The sequence below is a fragment of the Chenopodium quinoa genome, unplaced genomic scaffold (genome assembly GCF_001683475.1).
Source record: "Chenopodium quinoa cultivar QQ74 unplaced genomic scaffold, ASM168347v1, whole genome shotgun sequence".
NCBI lineage: Eukaryota > Viridiplantae > Streptophyta > Magnoliopsida > Caryophyllales > Amaranthaceae > Chenopodium > Chenopodium quinoa.
In genome coordinates, this window is record NW_018744151.1 from 186841 (window position 1) to 207774 (window position 20934).

The following is a 20934-nucleotide window of genomic DNA, read 5'->3' on the forward strand; positions in this document are numbered from 1 at the left end:
CGAAAAACAAAGGGATGTAGTAGTGTTAGTTGAGTTTGGTTTAAGATTGATTAGTGTTGTGGCTTCGAAAGAAGGCAATGTTGAGTGCCCTCTCTATCACCCAATTTGTGTTCATGCTTGCCTATTGATTTGATCCGTTAGTTGGGTTGGAGTCGATCCCTATTTTCCCAAGTGTTTGTCTCTATAGTAGTTATCTAATCAAAACCCCCTATTTGTGACCGAACTAGATTGCAACCGTTTCATATTCTCGATGTACTTACCCATTCCCTGTGGATACGATCCTCTACTTACCCTAGACTTGTCTTAGGTTGGTTTAAGTAGAAATATTGTTTGGTTTTAGGGTGATTGTCCAACGACCGATTATATCCTTTCTACCAATGATCTAGGTGTTTATTTGGGTTTTCCCCTTACTGACAAGAGGCCTACCCTTTCCCAACTTAGTCACGTAACCAAGAAGCTTAACTCCAAGCTAAATGCCTGGAAGTCAAAAAACCTTTCCAAAGCTGGTAGAGCTGTCCTAATCAAATCCTCCCTTGCTTCTATACCTGCATATACCATGCAAACTATCCTCCTCCCTAAAAATCTTGCCTCAAATATTGATCAAATTTGCAATAGATTCTTCTAGGGATCTACTCCTGATAAGAGGAAAACACCACTCATTGCCTGGTCAAAGATTTGCTGCCCTAAAGACCTGAGTGGGCTAGGGTTGAGGTTGAATCATTTGTATAACATTGTTCTCATGGCCAAGTTGGGATGGAAAATGCAAAATTCTAGCAATCTCTCTGCCACCTTGATAAAGGAAAAGTACTGCCACAGAGATTTACCAACTAAGTTCAGTAATGGTTCCCACATCTGGCAATTAAGATATAGGTAAAGGTTGGGACCTCCTAACTCTCTTCCTCCCAATGGGCTATTGGTAAAGGGAATACATGTTCCCTGGCCTCTGGCATGATAATTGGACAGGACTGGGTGCCCTGAGAACTTTAATCCAGGGCCCCCTCAAGGAAGAAGAGGAAACCCTTATTGTCAGTGAGATCATATATGAGGGAAACTATAATTTGTCTAACCTCCATCATTCTATGCCTCCTCACATTGCTTCTCATATTCACGGCATGGTCCTTCCCGGGTTTGGTGAGGATCAGTGCTTCTCAGGCTTGGGTAAAGGAGGGTTTTTTAATGCCAACACAACCTACCTTAAGCTGAGGCAAGAGAATTAACGTCACCACCACCCTGATAAATCTATGCTTACCAAAGTTTGGCTTCTCTCCTCCCCCCATCTGCTAAATTTTTCCTCTGGTTATGTTTATGGAACATGTTACCCACTGCTGACCATCTCCATTCTAGGCATATAATAACCTCTGGATCTTGCAGCTTTTGTCCTAGCACTCCTGAAACCTTAGATCACATCCTCAAGGAGTGTAATAGGGCTAAGGAACTTTGGGATACAATCACTCCTCCTGCCATGAGCCAACACCTAAGCACCATTGACTAGATGTCCTCAAACCTTGAAATCACAACCCAGCATCCCCTCTTTGACATCCCTTGGAATCAAACCTTTTCTTTATTAACCTGTAGACTGTGGCTTAGAAGGAATGGTTGGGTCTTTAACAAGAAATCCACCCCCATAAGCAACACCATCGATGCTGCCAGAGCCTGGCCCATTGAGATTGCTTTACTTGGCCTTAAATCCTCCATAAACACCCCAAACCATAATGCCTTTACAGTCAACTGCCCTCAGTGGAACTCTAGCCTTTGCATAGTAGTTGATGCTTCCTTTAGGGATCAAGGAAAGACTGTAAGTTTTGCTTGTATCTGCAGGGACCAGACTAGTACTTGGGTGAAAGGTATTGCTTCCAACATCTGGGCAAACTCTTCCCTTATGGCTGAAACCATAGCCATAGCCACTGCAGTTTCTTGGGTGATCAAGGAAAACTGGAATTATATCACAATCATTTCTGACTGTCAGCAAGCGGTTCAAGGAAAAAATAACCACAACATAGCATTTAATGAAATGGGGAATCACTACCTATTTTGCAGGGACCTTCTAAGAAAGATACCAAGGGGAAAGTTGTCCAAGGTACCCAGAGATCAAGTCAGGGTAGCAGATGTGGTGGCCAGGCAAGCTATGCTGAATTTAACAACTGTAAGTAGGACTGATTGGTGCTTCAGCAACCCCCTCAATGCATGTGTGCTTATTAACCCTCCTGCTGTAGAAGTTGACTTTTGTAATAGCAGTAGCGTATCTTTTGGTAGCAAACTCTTATCTGATCAGAACAGTAACTCTAATTTGAGTGCTAGTACACCCCTTTTGAATCCGGCCACCTTAGCTAATGGTGGTGTTAGTTGTAATTAAATTAGGCTGCGGCCTAAGGGATGTAAACTTGTTGACTGGTTAACTACTTAATTTAAGCTTCTCTTCTACCAAAAAAAAAAAAAAAGCTATTCATTGTGTATATATGGCTCAAGCTAATTGTTAATAATGCATTGCCAACTTTATACCCCTATACTAAGGTGTAATAAGGAAATAAATGTGTATTTGTATCAATTGTATGTAGCTCGACCCTTAGTTTTTTTTTTTTTTTTTTTTTTTTTTTGAAACCAAGCTCGACCCCTTAGTTGTTCGTATATGAGTTGTTATTTCGTTCTACTACTCAAGGGGCATAAATAATCAAGTCTAAAGATTATGTGTTGCTTTAATCATGAAGACAAGATAATCACACATATTTTATAATAACAACAATGTAACACATACACTAACATCATTTCGTTGGATCATACATGTAAAAATTGGGTGAAGCATAGAAGTAAAAATGTTCAATTGCATGAAAATATATGATATGTAACTCTACGAATTTGAAGTTGAGTTGATGTACTGTCGAAACTAGAGTAGCGCAGCTGAAGAATTTACGTTATGATGTTTGCTGCTAACAAAGAACATTCAGTTCACCACCTTATTACAATCAGGATGGACTTGCTTTTTAGTTTTTAGTTTTGATCTTCTTGCACATAGTCTCGAGCATCAAACGTTGAAGGGGAGGCCTTGTCGGTGGAATCATCAGGATGCGGCATATCACATTCGGAGTCCAAATCATTCTGCATCAAAAAAGCAGGCCGCGAGGATACTGGAAGAGTGATAGAATAGCTATTTAGCATTAGAACAACAGACGACATGATTGGCCTTTGTGTTGCATTCTCTTGGACGCATAACAACGCAATGTGTATGGTTCTTAGGACTTCATTTGTATGTATAGCTGAAATGGTTGGATCCACCAATTTCATCGCATTTCCTTCGGACCAATTTCTCCAAGCCTGGAAATATACCAAGATAATTTGGAAATGGAAGATAAGAAATTGAAATTTGGAAAGTATAAAATAACTCAAATTATATCATCAATAAACATATATAATTTCCTCGCTCACTTACAAAGCTTAGAAGGCTATCTCCATTATGTGCTTGTGAAAACCTGCTGACCTTTTGGCCGCTTATGATTTCTAGTACTAGCACTCCAAAACTGTATATATCGGACTTGATCGAGAAATTTCCATGAATAACATACTCCGGAGGCATATATCCACTATTAGATACAATGCAAGGAAGTTAGTTAGTTAGATGTAACTAACTAGAACTAAAAATTAATTGATATGTATAATAGGTCATTGAAAAAGTTGTGATTGATTTTTCTTAGATATTTTTACTATAATTTAAAAAGTAGCAAATGAAATTATGAGCAATCCAATTCTTATGAATAAATGGCCTTTTGGTAAAATCGTGGCATATCCTTAATTATGAGGGGTTAGGTTGTTAGGAGAAATGTCATGACAAATTGTGGAAGGATGGAGTGTGTACTACATGGAATTTGCAAGTATGAAGTATGACTTACCAAGTTCCAGCAATTTTACTTGTGTACACATGAGATTGATCTGCTCCAAACAAACGCGCAACACCAAAATCTGAAATTTTTGGGTTCATCTCTGCATCTAAGAGCACATTTCCTGCTTTGATATCACGGTGGACAACTAACAATCGAGACTCTTCGTGCAGGTAAAGTAGTCCACGAGCAATTCCGCCTATAATTTTGTAGCGCTTTTCCCAGTCTAGATACTTGCTCTTGATAGGATCTGCATAGTTTTAGATTAAACAAGTGTAGTAACTTTGAATTAGATTAATTTTACAGTTTTAATGTCGAAGCATTACCAAAAAGGAGTTGATCGAGGCTTTTGTTGGGTAAATATTCATAGATCAAGAGTCTTTCCTCTTTCGCGAGGCAAAAACCAAGAAATCGCACCAAGTTTTTGTGTTGAAGCTTAGCTACTAATAAGGCCTCGTTTTTGAATTCCTTTTCACCTTGTCCTGCACTTGTGGTCAATCTCTTTACTGCTATTACTTGTCCATTTTGAAGTCTACCCTGAAATTGATTGCTTCTATATATGTAAGGTACAATTTGTGCATTGAAAAGCTAATAAATTCGTATGAAATTAAAGTAAAATGTGGATCATTGTACCTTGTAAACGGTACCAAAACCCCCATGGCCTAGCTTGTTAGAATTGGAGAAGTTATTTGTTGCAGCTTTAACAGTGCCAAATTCCAATTGCAATGACTCAATCATTTTGTAATCATCTTCAGCCTCTTCGCCTTCAGATTCATAGAGGGGGATTCAAGTTACAATGATATGAGATTTATGGATCAAGGCATACTTAACTTGTGTTGTCTTCATCTTAAAACAAAAATATTCAGTAAATGCTTGTTTTGAAAAGAAAAATAAATTTCAAAAAGTAAAATTATATTTTCAGATAAACTTCAATTTTTAATTAATAAGTAATTTCAAAGAACAAAACAATAATTACTCACTCTATTCAATTTTTAATTAAGTGTATCACTTTGACTTTTGTAGTATTCATATACTTTGGCTAAGTATTATCTACCGGCAATGTTTGGCAATTGGCTTTTTAACGGTTTTTTGGTTAGCTTTTGGCTTTTGGCTTTTTTAGGTGGTCAAACAGCCAAAAAATGTGTTTGGTAATTGGCTTTTTAGTTAGCGAAAAAGCTGGCTTTTAAGCCAAAATGAAAAAACTGCTTTAAGTAGCTTTTTTGTTGGCTTTTGGCTTGTTGGCCCACAAATTATCTAATAAACAACCAACAATTAATTTACCAAACACTTTTATAAACAGCTAGCTTAAACAACCAATTTCAAAAGCCATTATAAACAGCCAAACATTCCAGCTGGTCAAACAAGCCAAGTGAACTAGCTAACAGCCAACAGCCAACCGCCAAAAGCCATTTGCCAAATAAGGCCATAATATGTTCTTTTTTACTTGACATGTTTCTTTTATCACGCTTGCCAATGCAAAATTTTAACGAACAATAACTTTAATTCTTCATAAGTAAAAATTATACTCCGTAAATGTTATATGTTATGATAATAATCAAAACTTATTATAAAAGTTATATATCTGTAATAAATATTTTAGAGGTTATATATCTGTAATAAATATTTTAAATTATAGTGATCTAAAAGAATTATAACTATCATAGTACGTAATTAAAACTTACTTTCAACTTTCTGCAATGGCCTTCCTCTTCTTTTTAAGTAGCAGCTGATAAATATTACCACTACTAAAATCGTGAAGATGGGGATGATAACTATCATGGCAAGTCTAGACCTCTTGCTTCTTCTTCCTGAAGAAGCCAATCATCAAAGTTAGAAAATTTTGCACTGGCAATGAATACGCATTTATATTTTTTTTGTACAAATTCTTATTTTTTGTTCAAATTAATATGTAAAGACTAATGAGTTGCCGATATAGTCTTGGATACATCGATCTCTAGTATAATAGAAATAAAATGAAAAGTCTCTTAAACATATATAATGAATTATGTTACCTTTTGGCGTTGTGATGATAGTGGATGGAGACGGTGTTGAGGGTGGTAGAAGTGGTGGTAGCGCAACAACAGACTTGTAAAATTGGTAGTTCTCGTATCTAAGGTTACACGTTGGACCACCAGCTCTAGCCCCTTCCTTGCCGTAGCAACAATCAGAAATGGTATAATTAATGATAAGATTTAGACAATTCAAACAGTCATATTCCTCCAAGTCTGGTATGCACTGTAGGAGTGCATATACCTTGAAATTTCTAGTAACATTAACTTCTCCCGTAGCATATTTGCGACGAAAATCCCCTGAAGCAGCCTTATAAGCCAACTTCTTCATCAAGTTTGATATCGTCGAGTTGAACCCCTTGGGATCGGATGCCTCTATAGGACGTGTCAAATTATACCGTGGTTGAGACATCTCCCCCTTAAATATGTCAGTATCCGAGTAACGAATCATACACTCATCGTACCATCCGATAGCAGAGTTATAGCTAGGACAATGTAAGCCAATCCTAGCTGCCGCATAATCAACGCAGGTCTTGCAATTGGAGGTAGGAACGTCGCCCCTACATAGAGCGACTCCATAAACTTTGTCGAGTTTTTGGCCAACTGAAAGGTTATAAAAGCCATAGTTGATTCGAGGATTCGAAGCTATAGAGGATAGAAGAGTGTGGAGATTTTGTTTGTAAGTTGGACTGCTTTTGGTGTAATTTACTATGAGATCCCCGCATGTATAGGCTTGAAATTTAGGCTGACAATTTGTAGGAATGGCAAACAAGATTATAGTAACGGGAAATATAACTAGTATTATTCTTATGTATAATCTTGTGGATTTCATTGTGTGTGTGTTTTTTTTTTTTTTTTTTTTTTCAAGTTATCAAGCTCATATGCAGCTTCCTAGTGTTGTAAATTAACATTAGCTAGTTTGAGTATATATGCATATAAAGTTATCAATGTATGGTTCACCCTTAGTATGTAATACTTGACTTTGACTAGCAGCGCTAACGACACTTCGGAATTGTAGCAGATTATAAATTACTAGTTTTGTGCCCGTTCGATGCCCGGGTTGTTTATTAAATTTTAAGATAAATTTTTAATTTATATGTCAAATTTCAAAACATATCATTGATACAAAATTAGTTAGGAATTGATGCGTTTTTGTGACGATATAAACTATGTGGTATGCATGTAATGACTAATAATAATAATAATATTCGTAAAAAATATTTTTTTGGCCCGTAATCTGAAATAATGACCCTGTCCGAAATGACTCGTGACCCCGACTCAATTGACAGGTCTACACACAGTAATAAAACTATATTAGATTGTGAAGTATATTATTTTAATTGATTAGAATATATTATAAATTAATGGATGTGGTACATTTTGAACTAATTCCTTCGCTCCAAATACAAAAATAAATAAATATATATGATAGTTTATAAGAGTTGTAATCTAATTATGTTTTTGAATAAAATTATAATACAATTTGTACATATGAAATATTAGTACTTTATCGAAAATAAAACTCTAAATTAACAATTTTGTTCTAAAATTATATCAAAATTTGATTGAAAATAAAATTCTAAACTAAGGGTCTGTTCACATTTACTTAATTTAAGTTCAGTTCAGTTCAGCTCCAATCAGTTCAGCTCCTAATTTTCCTCTCTCATAAAATATTCATTTTAGCTCAGTTCAGTTCAGTTCAGCTCCAATTAGTTCAGTTCACTTCAATGCAGCCCAGTTCAGTAAATGTGAACAGGCCCTAACTTTTTTATCTAACAAATTGAATTATATATAACTCTATCCTATACTACGTGGCGCGACACTTGGCGAAAAGTTAGAAAGCCAAGTGTCACTGTCTTTATAAACAATATTCTAACTTTGAAATTTCTACGTAAGACTAAAATAACTTAAGTTCACCAAAAATAAGTTTATTTATACAATAATAATTTTAATTCAATAAAATAAGCTGAAAAGAACAATACTTCTTAAAATAATGTTTTTCAATAGGACTTTTTCAATAGAAATAATTTTAGTTCAAGATTGTTTTAAAAAAAAAAAAATTAGTTCAAGATTTATGAACAAGGTAAAAAGTTAAATGAATGCATTTATGAATTGAGAAAAATTTTGATCATGTGGGGCATACCAGGCATTGCTTTTTTGAGGAGAACCAGGCATTGCTTGAAATTAGAAAGTTCAACACTTTTTGTTTCACAACAAAAAAAAAAAAAAAAAAAAAAAAGTTCAAACACTTTTAGTTCCTTGTCAAGCACCTTTCACGCCCCCACCATTACTCTCCCACAAATAAGAAAATTATAAGTAAGTTCTTGTAACGTACTTGACGGGGTAATATAACAGACAATTAGCGAATAGACTACGGTGTCGAATGTCAACCACAAAGGCGTTCTTTATAAGTTCAATTGGACGTGCTTTATGGGTTCAATTGATTGTACCATACATTACTACATTTGGAGAAAACACTAGTCAATAAAATATATTTGTAAGGGGTGTAATGTCTAGGCAACATCAAATCAATTCATATTTGGTTTGGATACATTTGTATCAACTTTAAAACGAGTTTGACCACGTTAATTTTGGGTCAAGGGACTTTGGGTCGACTTTGATTTCAATACGAACTTGGATTTAATTTTATTAGGATAACTGAAGATTCATTCTATATAGGGTCAGCTTGGTGGAGTTGGTGGGGAACTCACCTTGTGACTTTGAGGTCACAAATGCTTGGAAGTAGGGTCGTAGGGGGATTCCCTTACCTCCTCCCTCTACTTTCAGTTATTTTTGTGTCTTTTTTATATTGTGTCATTAACAGTTGAATGATTAATTTTCTCATTATATAAACCAGGTTTTTTTTTTTTCATTTTTATCTGTAAAAGCCAAATTAAAACCGAGTTATCAATGACTTATAATACTTATTTCTAATTCATGTAAATATATCTTCATACCCCAATTTATTATACTCTCTTCATCCCTAAATTACATTCTTATTTCTCTCCATTATAGGAGAAATAAATTCTAGAAGTAGGAATGTAATTTAGAGACGGAGGGAGGGAGTACCTTTTTCTTATGGTAGCTAGAGTTTCATTAACCAACGAAATCATTAAATACCTTTTTCATTATTGTCTTCTTTAAACACGATAACGTACAGTACATTAATTGTTTGTGTTTAACTCAATGACTCATTGGTGAATATTTTTGAAGATCAATATAATGTACTCAAAAAAGTTGGAGTATATATTTTTAATTTACAATTTTGAGTTGGAAATTGGGATGATTTTCCAACCCAAAAAAAACGTTGTCAAACAAAATGGTCTCAATAAGTAAATTATGGAGCATTTTGAACTTTCATCGATTCCAGTCAAGCTTATACATGTTCTTGTACGCTTGTATTAGTTAGTGTCGTTGGACCTACTTGCCTCCACCTGTATATTGAAAAAGAATATTAGTTAGCTTATACATGAACTCCTTATGAATTTTTGCAAAAGAATATTTTATAGGAAATTGTGTGAAAAACTACCTATTATAATCTAGAATTTGCGAGAAACTACCTATTAAAAAAAATGTTGTAATTGACTACCTAATTTTTGAAAAATGTTGTAATTTACTACCTTACGCCAGATTATGAAAGAGTTTGAAAAAAGTTCTCTAATGTTGACTTGGTCACGTGACACTTAATCACCCTTTTCTTTCACCAAGTGTCACGTGACCAAGTCAACGCCGGAGAATTTTGGTCAAACTCCTTCATAATCCGGCGTAAAGGTAGTAAATTACAACATTTTTAAAAAGTTAGGTAGTCAACTACAACATTTTTTTTAATAGGTAGTTTCTCGCAAATTCTGGATTATATTAGGTAGTTTTTCACAAAATTTCCTATTTTATATAATAAGTTGAATAAAAAAAAATTATACGTACTTCCTCCGTTTTTTAGTTGCTATAATTTCCTATATTGGAAATTCTTAATTAGTTACAACACTTTTCATTTTTGACATTTCTTTCTTTCTATCTCTCTCCTACCCACATGGGTCCCTATTATTTTTCTTAGTTACATATTTGTTCATCATTCCACAAGCACTACTAGAAATAGGCCGAATTTCGACGGATACAAAAATCCGTCGCAAATTGCAAAATTTTCGACGCATTTTAAACAATTCCGACGGAAATTTCGTAGGAAAGTTATTCCGGCAGAAAAAACCGTCAGAAATAAAATAATTTCCGACGGAAATTTCCGTCGAAAAGGCATCTAATAATATTTATTTAAAAAGACAAAAAAAATCGTATAAATAGCTAAAATCCTAAAAAATACTCCCCTCATGGCCTCATTTCAGTTTCCTTTCTCTCTCCCCTCTCTCTCTAGCCGCACACCCTCTCTCTCTTCTTTCTTCATCTACCTTCTCTATGTATCTCTCCTCTCTTGCTACTCCCTCTCTTCTCGATTTCCTTCGCTACTCCCTCTCTTCTCTTTATCTCTTCTCCATTGTTGATTTCCGAAGCTAGCCTATGAAGCACCCCGATGTATTTCCCGACCAAGTTCCCGGCATGTTGTGGTTTTAAGGTCAAGTTCGACCATGGAAATGCTAGATCTAACGCTTCCATGGTCGAATTTGGCCTTATATAACCAATTTTAAGACTTTGAATCGTTGTGGTAAGTTTTTTGGTCTGAATTTCTGTTTTTCCTTTTTTTTGTTAATTTTTTCGGGTTTTGGCAGTTGTCTGATGTTGGGTTTCGACGGTGGTCTGATGTTGGGTTTCAGCGGTGGTTTTAGGTGGGTGGTGGCGATGGTTTGTTTTCATTTTTTGTTAATTTTTTATTCTTTTTTTTTGGTCAATTTTTTATTTCGTTGTGTTTTCATTTTTTTTTTTTGTGTTTTCATTTTTTTTTCGGGTTTCAAGTTTTCATTTTAATTTTTTTCTTTGTTTTTTGTTAATTTTTTCAGGTTTCGCCGGTGGTGGTTTTAGGTGGGTGGTGGGGTGGTTTGCCTAGGTGGGGTGGTAGATTTGGTGGTTGTGGGTGGTGGGGGTGGTTTGGGACTGTTGATACGAGTTAGGGGGCTAGTGGCAATGGCGGTGTCTGTTGGGTTTTTTGGTGGTTGGAGGTGGTGATACGCCGTGCCGGTGGTGGCGCGACATTTTTTTTAAAATTTCAGAAAAGCATTTTCCGTCGGAAATTTCCGACCGAATTGAATCCGCCGGAATTTTCCGACGAATTATTGCAGTGCCTGAAAATATTTTTCGACGGAAAATTCCGTCGGAATAGTGTTTCCGACAGAATTTTCGTCGGAAAAGTTCATTTTTCCTATAACCACTTTTCCGACGAAATTCCGTGGAAACCTTGTTTCCAACGGATTTCATTGTGTTTTCGACGGAATTTTTCTGTCAAAAATGGGCCTTTTCTAGTAGTGAAGTTTAAACTTAATTACATCATTCAATTTTATGATGTACTAATCTCTTTATTTACACTTATTTAATGTACTTCTTTAATCGACGATATCTCCAATTTGATATTAACAAAAATCATATAAAAATATATTTTTGGAAACAAATCTAGACGATTTTAACAAATCCCACATAATTTGTTTTTTTACATGTTGGTGAGAATGCATTGTCAAACTTTGACTTATTTAACCGGCCTACAATAATGAATGGGTATATTGTTTGGAAGAGGAGGTAGTAAAATAGATTTATAAATTTATCATACCAGTAGTAAAATAGATTTATATATAATAAATATATAAAATATTTATTATTGTGTCTACAAATTGAACAAATACAAGTAAATAAATAACAAATTAAAGAAAATAACAGTATTCCTTTGTCAAACTACTATTGTTTAGGACTGAATTCGTAGTTTGTTGAAGCTTAAAGGTTTTGATGATGATGAACTAAAATCAAGCAAGCTTCGACTAAAGGTTTCTTTAAGTGTGTGATTAGAACAGGTGAAGTGGACTTTGGAGGTGGAAGAGTAGCCTAAGCTAAGAAGACATGAAGAGGCTCCTAAGAAAGGGTAATCAAGATAGAAGAAGAGTTCTCTAACTAGATTTAAGTTCCCTAACAGGAACTTGAAGACAGCAAGTTGAAGAGTTGACTTGGTCTGCATTGAAGACAACAATTTCTGGAAGAACTTGGCCTGCAAAGTTCCAGTTCATAAATGGAGTACAAGTGACAACAGGAACTTAGTTCTGGTCTGCTGCGTGAAGCCTAAGTATCCTATAATTACAGAATGATGGCGCAACAACTTAATTTAGTTAAGATTCTATCTTCTAGATTTGTTGTAAATATGTTAAGTAGGTTTACGCGTGAATCCTATTAGAAGCGTGATAAAGTGCTTGGCAAATATAATTAAAATCAGAAAGTTAAAAAGATATTTTTTTAAGAAAAGATTTCTAAAAAGATTTATAACTTAAAGTGATTATCAAAAGATATTATTCTATTTCATAATCTATCTTGATTAAGTTTTCCAAAAAGATTTTCTTTAAACTAGATTTACTTAAAACTGTGTTTTGAGATTTTGTTAATTTAACATATTTATCTTTTGAAAACCTTATCTACTTGTTATACGAGCTAGCCTTGTATAAATAGTAGAGATCTCATTTCATAGTTTTATGTGAGTTTATGCGTGAAGAGATCGAATTGTGCTTTAATTGTGTAAGTTTGCCAAGCTTATAACTTTTTCATATTAGTTTCGGGTTTCATGCCTAGCTTACCTTTCATATACTAGGAGTCAAATATTTGTATTGGTTTGATTCTTGGGTGAGTGTGTGAAATATACTTTGCACACAGTGTGTAGGCTTCAAGTGTGAGGCTGAGAGGTAGTACTGAGAGAGTACGAGTGGATCTAAGTGTAGGACTTAGATTGGGTAGGATAGAGTCCTACTGTGTAGCAAGTCCAGTCTGGAACTTGTGAATAAAGTTCTGTTTATAATAGGTTGTAACTCATGTGTTTTTCCTATTATAGTGAAGTGGTTTGGTTTTGGAAATCCCTTAGAAAGGTCGAGGTTTTACTTTCAGTTGGGCCCTGAAAGATTTCCTCGTAAACTTCTATGTGCATTACAAGCTTCTTTACATTTTGTTTTATATTCCACAAAATTAGCCACTAGGAACTCACATACAATTCACCCCCCTCTTGTAGTGTTAGTCTCAATTAACACAATTCTTAAATTAATCCAACTAATTAATAAAAAACGGAAAAAGTATTATAGCTCTTTAAATGAAGATTGTAACAAATGACCACTTGTCCATGCTTAGGATGTGGTTTTCCAAAAGACATTGACCTAGATACAAACTTTAGAGATGCCCTTCTCTAACCATCCTAAATAATTGCACATGTATTCCCAAACTTGAAAAGTTGAAAAATTAAACAAAAACCTTCCACATTAACAAACATTATCGAGGATCAAGCTCGGATATGGAGACCTCATTCGCAGAGTTATCAAGCACTTTTAATTTCTCAAATTTATCATCCTTGTCCAAGACAAAAGCGGAATGTAAAGGCACGGGTGGAGCAATGGTGTTGCTATTCAGCATAAGGACAACTGACGACATGATTGGTCTATGAGCTATATTCTCTTGAACACATAGCAACCCAATGTTGATGCATCTCAATACTTCAGCACTATTAACAGTTGTCATTGATGAATCTGCTATGTTTAACGGGGTACCTTCTAGCCAATTTCTCCATGTCTGAAAAAGTGTACAAGAAGTATTCATTACAAAACATATAATTGGAAATAAATTTCCTTACCATTTTAAAGTTGTGAAAACATAAATTTGATGAAGACCTAGATCTATAATAGTACGAATCTTAACATTTTGCAGTGATACATACAACTCCAGTCTCTGTGTACCAAAATAAAGTTATATCCAAGTAAAATGCAACAAATAGATAAATAATCTAGTTGTAATTATAATAGAACGTTCAAAAACATTGGTACGTACATAATTAAATTATTCATACAATACTTACAAAATTAAGGAGAGTTTCTCCAGTCTCTGAATTGTAATAGCGGCCAATTCTTAGGTCAATTATATTTTCCAATAGTAACACTCCAAAACTAAAAACATCTGACTTAAAGGAGAAGTGCCCATGATGCACATACTCTGGCGGCATGTATCCACTGCATGCATGTAGGTAGTATTATACATCAACACATTAGAATGCAATGTTAATTTCTTGTTATATATTTATATCATAATCTGAATGTATAATAATTATGCATGAAGGTAAAATAACATTACAAGGTGCCACATATTTTGTTGGTATCTCCTTTAGTTTGATCTACACCAAACATTCTCGCCATACCAAAATCTGCAATCTTTGGATTCATTTCCGCATCTAAGAGGATGTTCCCAGATTTTAGGTCACGGTGGACAACCAAAAGGCGTGAATATTCATGAAGATAGAGCATTCCTCGAGCAACGCCTTTTATGATTTTGAAGCGGGTTTTCCAGTCTAGTTGGACACGCTTGATAGGATCTAAAAGAGGCACACACAATTAAGATTGTACCTAAATTCAGGCATAAACAACACATTATGAAAACTCAAAGAGTTACACAAATTCACATTGCTAGTATGTGAGATAGAAGCTGAAGCACTTGTGGGTAGAGTGATTCTAGGAAGATTAGCTACTTCTTCGGGATCTGTGAATTTGCTCAAATCACAGGTCATATGGTCTGAAGCACCTGATTCAATTATCCATCCATATGTTAGAGTGGCTACATGATGACAGGACACCATGCTTGAGAAACTGTTATCCAGCTCTTCATCAGTTTCACTTCCTTTCACAGCACTAGAAGAAGGAAAGTGTTTCAGAAATTATTCAAATTGTTGTTCAGTAAAGGTTACATTCCCAGATCCAGGATGAGAAGTTTGTGATGTTTCTGCCATTTTAGGAGTATTCTTGGCATTCCAGCCTTGATCAGAGGAACCTGTTCTTCCCTTGCTCACATTATTGATAGGGTTAAGTCTGGGTTTAAATGGTTTTTTGGGAAATCCATGTAAATACCAGCACTGATTTTGAGTGTGACCTTTTCCACCACAATGAGAACATGTGACACTGGTTTTCTCAATGTTTTGTCTGCTATACATGGCAGAAATATCAGGGTCAACTTAAGGAAGTAACGCTTCTCTCTGACTCTCTTCCTACTGCAGCATGGAGCATGAAGACTCTACTGTGGGTAAGGGTGTGAACATAAGCATTTGGCTTCTCATAGCACCATTCTGATCATTAAGACCATTCAAAAATTGAAATAACCTACTTTTTTCCCGATTTCTAGCCACAACATTCAACAGGTTTCTAACATCTACAGTTGGTTTAGAAATCACAAGAAGATCATTCATTGAATCCAGTTCTTCCCACAAACTAGACATAGCAGCAAAGTAAACATTAATAGAATTACCATTTTGTTTAAGCTGATACAAATCTTTGTTCAACTTATATTTCATAGACCCATTTGCCATTGAAAAATGTTTTTCTAGCTGAACCCATGTTTTTCTAGCAGAGTTAACATATAGCATAGATGTTTTAATAGTATCAGAGAGACAGGCAAGGGTCTAAGAGATTACCATTGAGTTCCAGGTGTCCCACTGGTATGCTTTAACAACATCTTACAACATATGCAGATCTGAGAACATTTCTTAGAACAAATCCTATCTTCTTCTTTGAGGTGAGGGCAATTTCCATAGACCTTATCCAGGATCTATAGTCCGCAGCACCAGTCGATTTATCAAATGAGATGGAGTAAGAGCCATCATTAGGGTGAAAATATAGCACACTGTTAGCATTAGTTTCCATGATATAAAGCTTCGATTTTTAAAGAACAAAAGGCATAAGAAAGCTTCGATTTGGAAATATGGCAAGGATGAATAACAAGGATCGAAAGTTTAGAATACCCAATTTTGCATCAGTGGCTCTGATACCATGAAGAGTAAAAATTAGCTTGATGCAAGGGGTTTTAGCATATTAGAGAAGGGAAGAGAAAGTAAGGGAAGAAGATGGTTTGATATTAGGTTTAGCAAAATATCTATTCCACTTGGGATTACAAGAGACAATCCAAGAAGTATATAGTTACTACAAAACAAAAATAAATGACAGCTAGTCCTATCATTGCGCAGAAAGAAATGTTGTAACGGTAATCAAACATTCCACCCCTATAGAGTACAGTTACAGCTCACGGAGAATCAGCTGGCAAGGAGCAGGACAAAAAGCAGAGGAACCTTCCTTAATATCCAAAGATAACATGAGCTGGTTTCGAAGGCTCTTTTATACTAGTAGAATCATTTAGCATGTATCGAACAATAGCCATTTTTGGCCTTTGCGTTGGATTCTCTTGAACACACAGCAACACAATCTTAATAATTCTCAGTACTTGAGCTTTGTGATCCTCTATTTTATGCAGTTTTGTATCTACCACGTCTAAAGCTGTACCATTATACCGCTTCCTCCACACCTGCAATAGGGAAAGAACTCAATTAATAGTTACTTTAATTGTTTGTTATATAATGGTTGTGTAAACAATGATCTTGCTTAAGCTGCCTCAGCTACTAATTAATATAATTGGGCCTAAATATTTTTGTGGTGTATATCCTTTTAAATCCGTCAAGCAATATGTAAAAGTGATAACTTGTATGCATGTATTGTACCAATATTTTCATACTTACATAGCTAAGAAGATCCTCATCATTTTTACCCTTCGGAAAGTCATTAATCATTTGACCACATATCATTTCCAGGAGTATGACTCCAAAGTTGAAGACATTAGACTTAACAGAGAAAATCCCTTGTTGCACGAATTCTAGAGGCATATATCCCCGCTGAATTTGTAACATTTACAGTTATAAAATTTTTTATTGATGCAATTCAAACACTGTACATATATTTGTTAGATTTCTGGAAAATTCCTCAAAGGTAACACTTACTAGGTTCCTTTAATTATGCTAGTAGCTCCCCTAGTTTGGTCTTCATGAACATGGGTTGCTTTGCTAAAGTTCGATATTTTGGGCTTCATGTCAGCATCTAAAAGTATGTTGTTGGGTTTAAGATCTCGATGAATCACCCTTAGTTGGGAATCTTTGTGCAGGTAACTGATACCTCTAGAGATTGCCTGTATGATATTGTATCGTATTTCCCAATTTAAATTTGCACGCCGTGCAGGATCTGCGAATTGGTTAGCTAATTGGTACAAGTATGATTTAGAATCGGATTATGCAAGGTGATCTTAATACAAATATGTATAGCTCTCACCATGTAGAAACCAATCGAGACTTTCGTTGGGCAAGAACTCGTATATAAGAAGCCTTGAATCATGGTGAACACAAAAACCTAGGAGCTTTACCAGGTTTCTGTGTTGTAGGTTGGTCAATAAAAGAACTTCATTGTTAAAGTTCAACTCAACATCTCTAACAATTTTTATTAGCCTCTTAACTGCTATTTCTTGCCCACCAGGAAGCACACCCTATGTTGTCAGCACGTAAATAATTAAAGCACTGCACCAAACCACCAAGCTAATGAAATGAATTAAAACTAAGGCCGGTTCAATGGCCGCATTTCACTTAGAATTCAAATAAGGGTGAGTTTTGATACCTTATATACTTTAACAGAACTTCCCCTGCCTAGGATTTTAGCATTAGAAAAGTTACATGTTGCAGCTTGTATTACGCTGAAATCAAATTGCATGAAATCGACATATCTTATCTGATCATTATCTTAATGAAGCAATTGGAATTCGATTAGTGATTTGTTCAAGTAAATGTAAATAAATGAATTTCTTATGTACAAGGTACAACCCAAAGCATTGCATAATAAGATTTTAGAACAAGGCATACAGAACTAGTAGTTGTACCATTGAACTTACTCTCTATTTCGACTTCTTTATTCTCTCTTTTTCTTCTTGAGAAATAGGAAAATAAGCAGACGGTTATCAATAGTGCAAATACGATGCCAATAATGATATTAATGTACCATCTTGCATGTGAATAATTGATAAATAAACTTTGTAATAATTTATAAAAGTGCAAATACTTGAAAACCTGCTAGAGTTGCCACACAAATTCATGTTCTGTTCTATTGAGCATACTTGAAAAGTCACATTGGTAGCAGTTAAAATCTTGTGCAATTGTAAAAGCACCGTGTGACAAGACTATTAGAGCTAGTCTCAACCAAAGATTTGGAACACTCATCTACGGATCTCTCTGATAATCAACAAGCCAAAATTTGGCTGATAAATGCTTGTGATTTTTTTGGCTAATTTTAATGAAGAGTAAAATAAGGTGATGCAAGAGGATGAATGCAGGGACAGAAAAATATTTGCAGAGGGAATAATCAATTCACTCTCATTAGCTAACTTAGAGCAGTACAAGGATTATATATACAACAATAAGAGTGTCAGGCATAAAAGACAAAAATAACGGCTCATAAGGAACCTTCCTAGAAATAGCCTGACAGTACAAGGAATAACAGACTCACAGAGAATAATAAAAATATCCTCAGCTAATCATTTGATGGCAGACAGAGGTTATGAAAACATTGAGAATGACTGATATGACCTTTAGCCTTATTACCCCCCTTCAAGCCGAGTGTTGGAGTAAGAGACAGCACCAAGCTTGCTTAGAATGTCACAGTGGTGAGTGATAGATAGACCCTTTGTGAGAATGTCAGCCAATTGATCAGTTGATGAAACATGAGATGTGATGAGATCACCTGATTTGACCATATCCCTGACATAGTGACAGTCGATTTCTACATGCTTTGTTCTTTCATGCATCATAGGGTTTGCGGCAATAGCAAGAGCAGCTTGGTTATCACAGTATAATAGGGCAGGACCTAGGTAAGATAATCCCAAGTCTTTTAGAAGAGATTTTAACCAGGTGATTTCACAAGTTGTCAGAGACATGGCTCTATACTCAGCTTCTGCTGAAGACTTAGCCACAACAGACTGTTTTTTGGCTTTCCAAGAAATTGGTGAATTTCCAAGTAAAATTCAATAGCCTGATGTTGATCTTCTGGACGTGGGGCAACTGGCCTAGTCACTATCACAGTATGCAGTTAATTGAGCAGCAGAAGAGGAAGCAAGCAGTATTCCTTGTGAGTAGAGGTGTCCACCGTGCGAGTCGTGCGAGCTGGGTTAGGGTTAGGTGGGTCGCGGGTTGGGGTTTCATGACACACGGCACGACACACGTAGGGTAGGGTGGGCCGGGTCGTGGGTTGGGTCGGAGAAGTTGGACACACCAGGGTTAGGTTCGTGGGTTAGACGAGTCATGGGTGGGTCGAGCTGGGTTTGTGGGTTAGACGGATCGTGGGTGGGTCGAGCTGGGTTTGTGGGTTAGACGGGTCATGGGTGGGTCGAGCTAGGTTCGTGGGTTAGACGGGTCAAGGTGGGTTAGTGAGTTAGGGTGGGTCGAAGGGTGGGTTAGTGAGTTAGGGTGGGTCGAAGGGTGGGTTAGTGGGTTAGGGTCGGGTGGGTTTGTGGGTTAGGTGGGTTAGGGTCGGGTGGGTTAGTGGGTTAGGGTCGGGTGGGTTTGTGGGTTAGGTGGGTTAGGGTCGGGTGGGTTTGTGGGTTAGGGTCGGGTGGGTTCGTGGGTTAGGGTCGGGTGGGTTGTGTGGTGTTTTAATTTTTACAAAATTAACAATTTGATGGCTTGCTCTTAATTAAGATGCCTACGTATCCTTATATTATAAAATAAGGAATCAAAGCCAGCGTAGTTCTTATATTGTACTTCTTTTGAAATTTGGGGGGGGGGGCTTGGACCTATCTTTAGAAAACTAAAATTTAATTTTGCAATTAAATTGTAATTTTCGAAAAATAAGTTGCCTACGTATCCCGAAAGAATCAAAGCCCACGTAGTTCTTAGCGTACCTGATTTAGACTTTTCTAGCCACCCATGTTTGTTGCATCATCATCCCCGGAAGCTGCATCATCCGTTGACGACTCCAATATCATCACAGGATCATCTTCATCGTCTTCGTCTTCCTTTAAACCTTGAGTTCTTCTTTCAGCTTGATCCCAATCTTTCTTACAAACACAAATTTGAATGCTTTCCGGAGTTAAGCGAGATCTTTTTTCATCTAACACTCTTCTACCTGCACTAAAAGCAGACTCGGAAGCAACAGATGAAGCGGGAACTGCAAGTATATCTTTTGCAATTCTCGCCAATATAGGAAAACTTTTTTTATGTTCTTGCCACCATTTTATAATTTGAAAGTTGTTGTTGGTCTCATGTTGATATGACAAATAATCATTAATAGCAAGTGTTGAAGAAGATGATGATGAGAATGATGTAGATGCTTTGTGTTTTTTTTCATAACTTTATCAAGAAAACCAAATCTAGAATCGGAAGTGCTAGTAGTAGTTGGTGTTGCCAAATCAAAACCATAAATAGATGCATAATGATCATAAAGGTCTCCCAAAACAGATTTGCATTTGTTAATATATTCACTAACATCATAATCAATACTTAAACTTGTATAATAAAATTCTAAAAGATTTTCCAAACCTTCAGCTTTGACACCGGGGTCAAGAATAGCAGCAATTCCATAAATGATTGGAAATTCACTAAAATAAGTATGCCACTTACGTTTCATGCTATCAAGAACGGGACGAAGTCCATCAATCTTCATATGCTCTTCGATGGTGTGAACAACTTTAACACACTCAATTATGACTAAATGAACGTTAGGCTCATAAATATAAGAGAAAATATGAGTTGCACTATCAAAAGCATTTAAAACATCACGAACAAAAGAAGCATTAGTCCAATGACTTTCGGTTATTAACTCAGTAGGATCAACACGAGTCTCATTGTAAAGTTGGGTCAAAATATCACGATACTTTATAGCATCACTCAACAACTTGAAAGTAGAATTCCAACGGATAGGGGTATCAATAGACCATTGTCTTTTCTTAAGACCTCTCTCTTTACACATAGCTATGTACTTTCTTCTAACTGACTGAGTAATCCTAATCCATTTTATAACTGTTCTAATTGGGTTTAGCAATGGTTGCAACTCAGCGAGACCCTCTTGAACAGACAAATTCAAAATATGAGCACAACA

The 20934-nt window shown here is 35.9% G+C and overlaps 1 protein-coding gene across 1 annotated transcript; it reads right to left on the bottom strand.

Annotated features, from left to right (window-relative positions):
• Positions 1-2211: 2211 nt before the first annotated feature.
• Positions 2212-7140, bottom strand: LOC110693442 (cysteine-rich receptor-like protein kinase 15). The gene is made up of 7 exons (XM_021870554.1): positions 5882-7140; positions 5552-5677; positions 4503-4633; positions 4196-4406; positions 3882-4119; positions 3425-3575; positions 2212-3309 (listed from the first exon to the last, which is right to left on the bottom strand). Exons 1-7 carry the CDS (start codon positions 6708-6710, stop codon positions 2986-2988), a joined length of 2010 nt encoding a protein of 669 aa, XP_021726246.1. The 5' UTR covers positions 6711-7140; the 3' UTR covers positions 2212-2985.
• Between the last annotated feature and the right edge of the window lie 13794 nt (positions 7141-20934).

What these genes read in the sequence shown, in the direction of transcription:
- LOC110693442 (XM_021870554.1), bottom strand. Translation starts at nt 6,710, where the DNA reads ATGAAATCCACAAGATTATACATAAGAATAATACTAGTTATATTTCCC. An exon ending in GCCATTGCAGAAAGTTGAAA is followed by an intron (nt 4,634 to 5,551) that starts GTAAGTTTTAAT and finishes ATGAATCTGAAG; the next exon opens with GCGAAGAGGCTGAAGATGAT. An exon ending in GTTTTGGTACCGTTTACAAG is followed by an intron (nt 4,407 to 4,502) that starts GTACAATGATCC and finishes AATCAATTTCAG; the next exon opens with GGTAGACTTCAAAATGGACA.